This window comes from Coptis chinensis, chromosome 6 (genome assembly GCF_015680905.1).
Source record: "Coptis chinensis isolate HL-2020 chromosome 6, ASM1568090v1, whole genome shotgun sequence".
NCBI lineage: Eukaryota > Viridiplantae > Streptophyta > Magnoliopsida > Ranunculales > Ranunculaceae > Coptis > Coptis chinensis.
The window spans coordinates 45,469,578-45,482,203 of record NC_141461.1 but is presented as its reverse complement, the minus strand read 5'-3'; the positions used below and the strand labels follow the sequence as shown (position 1 = coordinate 45,482,203).

The window sequence follows — 12,626 nt, the reverse complement described above, 5'->3', positions numbered from 1 at the left end:
ATCTACTATAAGCATTGCTACCTTCTCCAGAACCTAAATATGAGCATGCAAAGATGATATATGTTCTAATCTGAGTCTCTAGAACGCAAGATAGCATAAAAAAAATCTACTCTCCAAACTATGTCCTGATCATCGAGAGAAAAGATTTGCGCTAAGCTTAAAGCATGATTATGTCAAAAACAGAAAAGTAAGAAAAGATTTGCAACTCACGACGCTAACTTCAAGATAACCATGACCACATAAACAGTTCTGGTCTTACAAGAGATAAACATGGAGTCAATTAATTTTTATTTATTCTATTTTTCTTCTTCTATGAAATGCTTAATGGTGTAGCTAACCTCGGTTATTTTTGCAAGAAACGAATCGGGAGAGAGAACCACTTCAGTTAGGTAGCATACGTGTTGTACTCGACTTTTGAGATGGAAAAACATAGCCACAAGCGGTAATCTAATGAGTTATGATCACATACAACAATCATATTTTTTTTAGATAATTTTCGAGATTTAATATGGTTTTTTTTAATATATATATATATATAAGCTCTTTGTGTTCCATAGGTGAGTCCAATGTTGTAATTTAACCAAAGATCTACAAATTTTAATGAAAAAAAAATTAATATGAAGGATAAAATTAAAGAGATTTGTTCTGATTTTGTAAAGAAGATGTATGAATCATAAAATAGTTGTGTCTAAATGAAATGGAAAGTTTCTTAGAGCATCTCTAGGTGGTAGTATAACCTGTGTTTTTCTTCAAATTTGAAGGAAAAGTTTGAAATTTCTCAGAATTCCATCTCTAGGTGGCCTCAAATCTGGTTGCATCACCTTCTTGTTCGCAAATTTGGCAATTTGGATGCGGATGCGGAGCAACATTGGTACGCGTGCCATTACAAATGTCGCCCCAATTTTTTTTTTGACTTTGACCAGCACCACGCGCCAGTGGTACTGTCGCGTACCACTCCTAATGTCGCGTGAGTTTTTTTTTTTTACTTTTGGAATGGTTGTGCACCACTCCTAATGTTGCGTCGGTTGTTTTGGAATTGTACATGGGCGACACTCCAACTGTCGCGCGACAGTGGTAATGTCGCGTGGGTTGTTTTTTGCTAATGGAATTTGCGACCACCTAGATCGAGTTGGTCGAAATTTGCGACCAGATTCTTCAAATTTTTTCTTCAAATTTGAAGAGTATACTACCACTACCTAGAGATACTCTTACCTTGACTAAAAGCTTGAGGCACAACAATGATTGTGCAATAATTGATGCTACTACGGGAGAATGAGCATTATGAGTATGATTTCGACTGCATACACATACATAATACCGATCAGTTTCAAGTTTTTTTTTTTTTTTTCGATAAAACTTAATTTTGTTTATAATAGTTCAAAATGCTACACATTACAAATTGCATATATATCTTACATAGCAAGTAGCTACTCGATCATACCCACCCCTAGAGTAACAAGAGTGTCCCACTTATATAGAGAGTCTATATAAGCCACTCTCCAGAAACTTGGACACACACTAACCCACTCGAACAACACTTTTTTTTCGCATAGTTCTCAACACAATCTTATATATCTCTTTCTACTTGTGCTCAAAGATCCTCATATTTCTCAACACTTGAAGTTTCAACAAAGAAGAAAGACTTAAATTTCTTAATTAAAAATAACAATCAAAATAAGTCTTCATTGAGTAAATAGATATTTACATTTGCTTTATGAGCTAACAACACCCTAACAGCTTCAACATTACTTCTTATGCTGCCCGTTGAAGGCGTTCCCAAAAGAGACCTCGCATCCACATTGAACCCTCATGAAATTAAGTCCATGAGTAAATCATTATCACCTATGAATACAATATCATGCAACTCAATGGCACCTAATTCCTCTTCATGCTCCATAGGTGCCTATAAAAGAATAGAAAAAATTGACTGAGAGAGAATTTTAAAATAATAGAATATTGATCATTTTGAAGTGTCCTTAACCATTTGTTCTAAAACCAAAAATGACTCACCGCTAAGCTTAAAGTATGATCATGTCTAAAAAAAAATCTAAAAAGATTTGCGACTCACGATGCTAACTTCAAGATAACCATGACCACATAAACAATTATAGTCTTAGAAGAGATGGATAAACACGGAGTCAATTCAATGTTTTTTATTATTATTTTTTCTTTTGCTATGAAATGCTTAATGGTGTAGCTAACCTCGGTTGATTTTTGCAAGAAACGAATCGGGAGAGAGATATACTTCGATCAGTTAGGTAGCATACATGTTGTACTCGACTTTTAAGATGAAAAAGCATAGCCGCAAGCGGTAATCTGATGAGTTATGATGACACATAACAATCAAATTTTTTTTAGACAATTTTGGGATTTAATATGGGTTATTTGTGTTCCATAGGTGGGTCCAATGTTGTAATATAGCCAAAGATCTAAAAAATTTAATGAAAAACAAAAATGAATAAGAAGGATAAAATTGAAGAGATTTGGAATGGGAGATCCTAGATCAACCACCATTGATGCCATCTAGTAATCGCTCACTTCAATTTCAATCTCATAATGTCATCTCCTCTCTTTTTCATTTTTACCTCCATTGTTATCATCGTGTTCTTTAATCTTCATGTTATTCCACCATTGATCTATCCAAAGGTTTATAAATGAAGAACAAAATTTAGACCATTGAATCTTTAGATCTTAAAATCAATGGTTCTGGATTTGTATGACAATATTGCAAATTTCGACTATGATCTCAAGATACCAACTAGAATTCCGATTTTCAACCAGTTGAAATCCTGAGATTCTGCAATCATGAGCTATCGTCATAATCAAGTGAGTGGAGCGAACGTTTTTGGGAGGGGTGGGGGGTACGTGGGACAAAAGGTAGTTTGGTAGGTTTCTGTCTGTCTGTCCTCACTTATCTCTCCCTCCTTCATTCCCTCTCCCTCCTTCATTCCCTCTCCCTCTCAACCAAACCCTAACTCTCTCTCTCTCCCCACCCACAAACCCATCTCTCCCTCTCTCTTCTCCACCTTCCGCTCACGCCCCCAGCTTAGCAGTTATCTAGTTCATAAATAAAGTTACTTGTGAGTAAATTAGACAAATTTCTAGGCTTCCACAAGTGTCCAACCCATCATGTGGGAATGACAGGCCTTTAATTGGCCCACGGAGGCCTTTATTAGACCAGATCCAAGTAAAAAGAGGCCCAATTGCAGTGAAATCCTCAAATTCGTCAGAAGAAAACAGAACGTTGCCCATTACTTCCCAATCCTTAAAGATCGTTTTTTGAATTCTGGGCATCAATCAAAATTGAAAATGCTTCAAATTCGATTAAGCAATAACAAAGGGGCATCAACAGAAGGAGGAACAACAATAGGTGGAAGTATTAGTGGAGGAGGAGGAAGTGGGAAAATATTATTACAAGGTGGTGGAGGAGGAGGTGCTGGTGGTGGTGAAATAGTAACAGTAGCATGTCCAGACCATCTTGTTCTTGCTGATTTACCTGTTGCTAAATCTATTGGCAATATTAATTTAAGTACTAGTATTACTACTACTGCTATTGCTTCTACTGTTAAAATTGTGGGGAGAAGATCTCGTAGACATCTTGGTGAACGTGTTCATTTCTGCGTTCGTTGTGATTTTCCTATAGCTATTTATGGCCGCTTGGTAAGTAATTGATACTTATTTATTACTTTTACATTCTGTGTATATGAATTGATACTTGTTTTGTTATTATTTTTGTAATGTCGAATGTTTAGGTTCATAATTAGTCTAATGAAATTGCATGAGACATGTCCTATTTGTTGGCACACCTCCTAGACCCTATATTAGTTCACTTAAATCCTTCTGATTGTGAATGCGGAATTGTGTATATCTATTATCAAGACTAAACGAGACCCTTACCATTAATAAAAACCTTACAGAGAATAATTTGAAGTCACCACGGAATTGTACACCATTGTTTTTGGGAAAACCAATATGATTGTGACATCATCTGTGATACAGTTAGTCAAAATTGTTCCAACTTAATTTTGGTAAGATTATTTGAGAGATATGCCAAAACCTGCTAATGCCGCGGATGCGGAGGTGGCGCATTAGGCGCAACAATTGTCACAATAGCTACTGGAAGTTACGCGAGTGCAATCGCAGATATCGCGACGTCAAACGGCACATTAGAAGCCACCAGTGCCGATATCAATCAAGACCATGTTATCTGCTTGTCTCCGTGTTATCTGCTTGCACCATGCTTGTCTAATAGAAGACGGCTGGAAGCATTTTGATTCTATGGTACACAATTATGATACAATCCCAGAAGTTGTTCACTATGCTTGTATGGTTGATTTACTTGGACGTAGGGGACTTTTAGATAAAGCTGCAAAGTTTATTGATTCAATGCCAATTGAACCAGATGCATCTGTCTGGAGAGCTCTGTTTGGTGCTTGTCATGTTTATTCTGAAGCCAAGCTAGCTAAAACAGTCTTCAGCAAGTATGTTGAATTAGAATCCAAGAATGTCGCAAATTATATAATCTTATCTAGTATATATGCTGCAGCAGGTCTTTGGAATTAAGCTTATTGATTCCTTCGATCATGGCAAATGGACATGTCTCCAAGTTTGTTGGGAGGGAAATAGTTCTCAGAGATACAAGTCGTTTCCATCATTTGTTAATGGTGTCTTCTCATGTAAGGACTCTTGATGAGGACAACAGAGACAAAAAAACTTCCAATGGCGTAAAGATTTTAAGGCATTGTCCATTACCTACCCAAAACTTGTATTAATTTGGATGTTTGAACTTGCTAGTCAGCTTGAGTTTCCTGATATTTCACTTGCCGGGTATGGCTCTTGGAAGAGCAGTAGGCGTTAGATTGGGTGTAAGTGGGTGGCTAAGATAACACCATTTGTAGCCCCTTATTAATTGAATAAATTAAAAGTAAAAGATAAATACCCTTGTTAAATTTATAGGGGTAAAATTGGTAATATAAAAAATATCAACGTTTGGGTAACAAAAAATTGACGGAGTGGGGGGCAATCACTAATGATTTTGAAAATGGGGGGTTTTCACAAAAGGGAGTACAAACTTTGGGGGGTTAAGTAAAAAAAGTCCATGAATAAATGACAAACACTTTGGGATCATTCACAGTAAACCCAAAATATATTTGTTTTCAAGTTTACCTCTTTTGAAATTACCACTTTGGATGTTCTAAGCAAGTGTTTCTTTATCCCAAGGAGAATTCCGAGTGGGGTCCCATATTGACGGGTTAGCTTGAGCTTTTCCTTCTATCACGCCTGGTCCATACCAAATCTTCTTGTCGTGTGGAATTCAGTTGTTGATAAATTACTTACGTCAACCTCCTTTATTCTAGTCACTAGTTCACGATTGATGTTTTCTTTTGTAATTTGGTTGTTGATCTGGTGTATCATCTTCTTCATCCACTATTACATTTGTAAAAAAGTTTGGTTCTCGTTATTCCATTTAACCAGAAAAAAACAGAGAGGATTCTTCCATTTTTTCACTGCTTTGATATTGTTCCGCAGTCGTTTTTTCACGTGGAGTTTAAACACAGTTGATAGGTTGATGCAGCTTGAGGTAATGGAATGCAAGGATATTCAGGGACAAAGAGTCCATAATCATGAATTTTGGGATGCTATTGTTTCCGGTACCGTTGGAAATGATCAATTATGTTGCTCTTGTTCCTGTGTAGTTATTTAACTGGTGATGTGAAGAAGTTAGTGGAGCTCATCTTTGGTCGGCCAAAACTTTTCTCTCTAGTCAGTGGCCGTTGGCTCGTTCTTTAGTTTAGGCTGTTGTTTAAGTGGACTGCAGAGGTGTGAGGAGTTCTGTCTAAAGTCTTGTTTAAGCACGCGGAGCTATTGTTGGGGAGGGAAAATATTGCGTGTTTGCGTGTGCGTGTGCGTGTGCGTTTCTTTCCAAGTTGAATATTACAGATTCATAGAGGACAATAAATTATCAAGATCGCAAGGTAATACATCTCCAACAAGTCATCGTGAATCCTCTAAGAATGAGGTTATGACACCCAGACCCGAACTAAAAAAATTACATAGAATATCTGATCTTTCTCCATTTATGTGGTACTCTGGCCAGTCATTATATCATTTTGGTTTTTCTGCATATCTTGTATGTATAGATCTGGTGATAGTTTACTTAAACTTAATTTTTTTTCCTTATCTGTAAAGTGAATTATTTATCAAAAAATAGTAGGTTGAGAAAACCTGCGAGTACAACAAAAAAAAAAAAAAAAAAAAAACATCCTCAGATATCTCACTGTACATGCTTACCAATCAAGTATTTCTATACATAATATGCATGAAACTTTAGTCTGAAGTTCATATAAAATACTAGTTTCTTTATCTGTGATTGGTGATATCTTTTTACATACTATATCGTTTGTCCTAGTAGGTCAGAAGCTCCAAATTTTATAATCAGAATGCACAAGATCCATTCTCACTTTAATACATATACTTGAATTTATTATTATCACTAGTTAATTCATAATTTGACAGTTTAATGCACTTGCAGAGCCCTTGCGAGCATGCATTTTGTCTAGACTGTGCTAGGAGTGATTCTAGCTGCTATATGTAAGTGTTTTAACTTACTCACTCGTAACTATTTTTGTTTTAACATAAAAACAATGTGCCTTTGGTTTGGAGTATCTATATGGTTTTAGTTATAATTGTAGTGGTTATATATGCCTTTTATGTTAGGCAGAGATAATTTAAAACTTAGGTGTTGCATGTAGTTTGTGGTATTTCTAGGGAAATTGGTTGCAATCTGCGTTGGTTATCTATGGATTATATGTTAGACAAAGAGTAAAAATATAAGCGTGCACATTTTTTTGTTACATGGTATTCTTCAACGCCTTGTGAATATTGGAAAATGTTTTGGACAATGAACATATTGTACGTAAGCTTGTTGTTTCTGAATTTATTGCTGTTTAAACTTGAATCAAATGGTCTTTTTCATATTATATTAAAACAGAATAAGTTTTTCCTGACTCTCAAAATGTCTGGGTTTCATTCAATCCACTTTCGTGGATTGTAGTATTGGGGAACTTTTGCCTAGTTATTTATATCTGCTAGTGTGTGCATTAGACTGGTTAAATAGCTGGAGCTTTTATTCTGTTATATCATGATACAGATGTGATGAGCGCATTCAAAAGATTCAGACTATCAAAATGATGGAAGGGATATTCATCTGTGCAGCCCCACATTGTCTCAAGTCCTTTCTGAAGAAGTCAGAATTTGAAACTCATATTCATGAGACACACGCTGACCTTCTTCAAAGTAATATAGAGAAAGAAGATGGCAACGAGTCGGACACTTTTAACATGCCAAGGCCTTCATCCATGGATTTTACTATGTCAAGGGCCTCATCTATCGATGCACATGCTAAACAGTCTATTGCTGCAGATTCTTCCACTGCCCGCACTCCAGCAAGGACTGCTTTCTCACCAAATTCAAATTCTCAACCCCATGATCTTGATGATAGAACTCGCCCCAGCCAACCCAGAGATCAGCCACCTCAGAAGTCACCAATTATACAACCAAAGCAACCCCCTTTTTATGCTCGACCCCCAAATTATCCACTGGACTTACAGTCAGAAAACATACCATCCCCTGTTTTTGATAGGGCAGGGCCTTATAATCGCTTCCATAACCAACAAAATTTCGACATGCAAGCCGGACCACACCAGCGCAGAGATTCTGACCAAAATCCAGACAAGCAACAAGGGATTATATCTGAATTGCCATCCTCAGAGTACCTTCAACATCCCCTTCAACAGCCTAATTTTGTGGTGCCTGTTAATACAAATCAACGTCTCGCTCCTCCTGCATATAATTTTTCACCTTTTCCTGCTGAGGGAGCTCACATGTTCTACAATGCTCGTTATGAGGCTATGCGACCAGATATGCCATCGGAGAGTGGCCGTGAACAGGGTTCATTGTTGGGTTTCCCACCAGCTCCAACTGGGGACGTTACTTCCTCGGACAGTTATCCTCGACCATGGAATATGGGTGCAGTTATGCCTTTTGAACAAATGCCAGCTGGTCAAGGAATGTCAGAAAGTTATGCAAACCAATTAGATGCTCAAGGTAGAGCTACTCTTTTCCAAGGTGATTATGGACAAGTGCCAGGAGTTATTCCTCCAACTCCAATGGGTAATATGGGATCAGAACCTTTGCAAGGCAGCAGTTCTTCAGATAACAGGGACGGGAAGGGAGTGTTAGCACCACAACCAAGGCCACCACCACCTCCACCACCACCTCGTCACCTTTCACAGTTCACACGAGGCAACTTCCCACATCCTGGAGATGCTGCCAGTCAGGAAGGACTGAGCTATGGGTGGCAACATGAAAAGCATGATGGGTATGGGGGTAGCCAGGACTAGAGAGACTGCAAGACTCTTTGTTACTTGGACTGGTTTTCTTGCTTCTGCTTTCTTCGTCCCTCTTTTAAGCGTTGTGCTGAGCTTGTGTAGTTGAAAAATGCCAAGTGAATATTCTAATGTTGAAAAATACCATGGACTTGGTCTGTATTAGTTTCCTAATTTATCTGGTCGTTCATGGTTGGGATATTGGGCACTGAGATTGCAATGTTAGTGTACAAGTTTTGCCCATTATTTTGTTGTTTTTGCCTGTTGTTTTGTTGTCTTTTGTTTTTCATTGCATTTGGATGGAACGGAATAACTATGTGGCCTCCCAAGGAAATCTTTGCCAGATGCCCCAGAACAATTAGCATTTGCCTTTGCAAACTCAGACAACAAAAGGCTGATTCACAATTCAAATCACATTAAAGGCCACATACCTTGACCTGAACGCTAAACATTGCTACTATGGCAGGGAGTAGAAGTTTGCCCGTTAAAGTGCCACTTCGGAAAATCGTGGAAGTGCCCGTTTGGATGCCAAATACATATAGATTTAGCAGACCAGAATATCCAGGCCACTTAACAGCAACAAAACAACAACACTAGGTCAGAAAACCCCTCAGTTTCTAATTTGTTAATGTAACTCTACCTAAATATTCTTGGTTGGTTACTCTGTTTCGATTTTTTTTTGGATAATACTCTGTTTCGATTGATTGAGTGTCAATTCACACTGTTTCAATACCTATGATTCATAGTTTTCACAAAGCACTGATTTATTAGTTAGTCTGTGTTAGTTGACATCTTTCTTAAGTGGACATGCAGATGTTTAGCCTCGGCTGACCAGTACTTTGATGAATCTGTATCACCTATTCCTATGTATACACATCGCCTACTCGCTTACTCAAGCCTTTACTTATTTCTATTTACTTTGAACTCTTTTACATCTTTTAGTGAGAGAATTTGTGAGCAAAAGGTTTCTCCAATTCTCTGATAGAAAAAGGCATAATCTCATATAGAGTAAAGACAGTTTTTTATTGTTAATATTATTATGTCCCTATCTTTTTAGAGTCATTCTAGGGTAACAGTATGTAGGCAGGCCGCAGGCCTCGTTTCAATACCGACATGCGTCCTAGAAAGGAAGACTAGGGCAGGCCTTGCCTCAATCCCGACGTGCATCCTTGAAATGATGATTAGGGCATGCCTCGTTTCATCTTCTTTGATGAAGGCGTCAACCTGAATTTTCACTGAAGAACGGTGTATATCATTTGTGGAACTCTTCCATGTTGACTCGTGGAATGGCTGTACTGCTGCAGAATGCACCATGTTTATTTTGTATAATATGAAGTTGCCATTTCTCAAGCTAAAAAATTTAAGATTAAGATTTACTCTCTGTTTCATGTTCGCCATGTTTTTTTTTGGGCTAAGTGAGGAGATTGTATTGATATGTAGAAATATACCGGAGTACATTTTACATTAGGTTAGTTGAAGGGGAGAAGGGGGAGAGGTGATAAATGAGTTTTTTGGAGAGCTTTTTAACACCCAGAACCCTAGTTTGATCTTAATATCCTCAATCTTTTCAACCCGGTCATCTCTGATAGAGAAAACAACATCCTAACTGAAATTCCTTCGGATTATGAGATTTGGAAGGTGGTGAAAAAGATGGGAGCTCTAAAGGCACCTTGCCCGGATGTTTCCAAAGTACTTTTTACCAGCAATGTTGGGACATAGTAGGAGAGACTATCACTGCTACTGTCAAAGATTTCTTCATTTTCAGGCAACTCAATCCATCCCTCAATGAAACTTTCATAGCTCTTATCCCAAAGATCCCCAACCCAGACAATATAGCTAAATTCAAACCTATTAGTTTGTATAACTTTACTTATAAAATAATATCCAAGCTGCGTGCTTGCCAACAGACTCAAGACCTATCTTCATAAATTTATTTCACCTTTCCAAGGAGCTTTTGTGAAAAGAATGTTTATTGGAGATAACATGCATAGGTCTAAATAGTGAGATTTTTCATAATTTTAATCAGATGAAAAAGAAAAAACAAGGGTGGATGGTAGTCAAAATGGACATGATGAAAGCTTATGATAGAGTGGAATGGGAGTTCATTTATCAGATTATGGAAAAGCTTGGTTTTTGTAGAAAATAGATTTACTTGATCAAAAAGTGTTTGGAAATAGTTTCTTTCAGAGTGCTTTTGAATGGGTCTTCTCTTAACACTATTCTTCCTAAGAGAGGCCTAAGACAGGGAGACCATTTATCTCCTTATTTGTTCATCCTAGTGTCTGAAGCTCTCTCTAGGATGATTATGAAAGCTGAATGTAAGGGGGATCTTTCTAGCTTTAAGGTTAATAGAAAGTCTCCTCCTATTTCCCACCTTCTCTATGTGGATGATCTTATTATGTATAGTAAAGCTATCTTGGGGGAAGTTGCTTGTTTAAAGACTATCTTAGAGAAGTATTGTGCTACCTCTGGGCAAAAAGTTAGTCTAGAAAAGTCTAGTGCTTTTTTCAGCAAGAATGTTCATGCTAGACACCAACGAATGTTGATAAGATTATGGAAAGTTAAAAGGCTAAATGTGAAGGATAAATATCTGGGGGGCCCTATGATAATAGGGGGAAGAAGACTGAGACCTTCTCCTACTTGGCGGACTCACTGCAAAGGAAACTTTCAAGATGGAAGGCAAAGGTTTTGTCTCAAGCAACAAGGACTACCCTGATTAAGAGTGTAGGACAAGCAGTGCCCATATATTATGTCATGGGTGTTTTTAAGTTACCAGTGAAAATTACTGATAGTTTGGACAAGATCAATAGGGATTTTTGGTGGAATGGGTCAAATGAATCAAATGCATTGCATACACTGAGCTGGGATAAGTTGTGTATATCAAAATGCAAAAGAGATGAATACAACCATGTTAGGGAAGCACTGCTGGAGATTACTGACAAATTCTGAGTCCATATAGGCCAGGTATTTCAATAGTAAATATACTTGGCATTGGGGGAGAAAAGAAACATATACTACAAAGGGTAAGAAATCTTATTTATGGAAGGGAGTTATCAAGGCTATGCAAGAAATAAAGGGGGGGTTTGGTTTGGAAGGTAGGGGATGGAGCTGCAATACCTATCCTCTATGAACCTTGGATTCTACATAATAATTCACCTATATACTTGGGAAATTAGGTGTTCCCAGGTTACAACCCTGACTTTCTGAGGGTGGATCAAATTATTGACACCTACAACTTAGAAGGGAATTGTGACAGGCTGGGAGAATTGGTTCCTGAGTCTATTTGTCAAAGAATTGCTTCAGAAAAGTTCAATCTGGAGACGAAGGATAAAGTTATTTGGTTTGGGGATCCTAAAGGTAGATATTATTCATCAAATCGACTTATAAACATCGACAAAATAGTATAAGTTGGGAGAATGCTCTAACTCTAATGTCAAGATTATCATGAAAATATGGAAGCTTAGGTTAGATGCAGGGGCCCAAAAATTTCTATGGAAAGCTTATGTGGGAGGACTACCTACTGAAAAATAGCTTGGAAACACAAGTTTAAGGGTAATCACTCTTGTAAGCTGTGCTAGAAGGCTATAAAAACAGATGATTATCTGTTGATCCATTGTGAATGGGCTAGACAACTCTGGTTTGGATCCCAAATAAAATTTGAAACGGATGTCTTGAAGGGATAGAATGTTGAAAGCCCGGATTGAACAGGTTTGTAAAGTGGAGTCTGAGAAAGGAGGATCAAGACCTCAAGTTTATAGGGCTCTACAGTATTATGATGCTTAAGGAGATATGGGAGAGTAGAAATGCCCTATGGTTTGAAAATATGGTTCCTTAGAATCTTTTGATTTATGAGAAAGTCAAAAAGAGGACCGCAAAGGTCCTCAAAGCTGTGTCTGAAGAAACAAATCATTCTAAAAGCAACCATGACAGTGGCCTAGTGTTTAGCTTTTTTGAAAATAGCATAGGGGATGTTTCTTATCATGATTGGCATAAGACTTTTTTTTATGGTGCTTATGACAGGATTACTGGAAGAGGAGCTGCTGCAGCTGTGTGTCAGGACAAAGAAGGGAAATTGATAGGGGCTGTATATAGAAGATTCAAGGCAGCAAATGCTTTGGAGTCATAATGTGTTGGAGCTGTTCTAAAAATCGGTCTAGGCGGTCTCTAGGCACTAGGCGGTGCCCAACTGACTCGCCTAAGCCCTAATCGTTTAAAAAATCGGTGAACCGACTAAGCCGG

General features: G+C 37.8%; 1 protein-coding gene across 2 annotated transcripts; it reads left to right on the top strand.

The window, feature by feature from the left end:
- Positions 1–3,208: 3,208 nt before the first annotated feature.
- Positions 3,209–8,649, top strand: LOC147493211 (E3 ubiquitin-protein ligase HAKAI homolog). Of its 2 annotated transcripts, none has more exons than XM_086566457.1 (3): positions 3,209–3,660; positions 6,533–6,591; positions 7,151–8,649. In XM_086566457.1, the coding sequence occupies exons 1-3, from the start codon at positions 3,310–3,312 to the stop codon at positions 8,400–8,402; spliced, it is 1,662 nt and encodes a 553-aa protein (XP_086422583.1). In that variant the 5' UTR covers positions 3,209–3,309; the 3' UTR covers positions 8,403–8,649. The 2 variants fall into 2 exon arrangements, with proteins under 2 accessions (XP_086422583.1, XP_086422584.1); XM_086566458.1 differs by having other exon boundaries at positions 3,268–3,660; positions 6,517–6,591.
- The last annotated feature ends 3,977 nt before the right edge of the window (positions 8,650–12,626 follow it).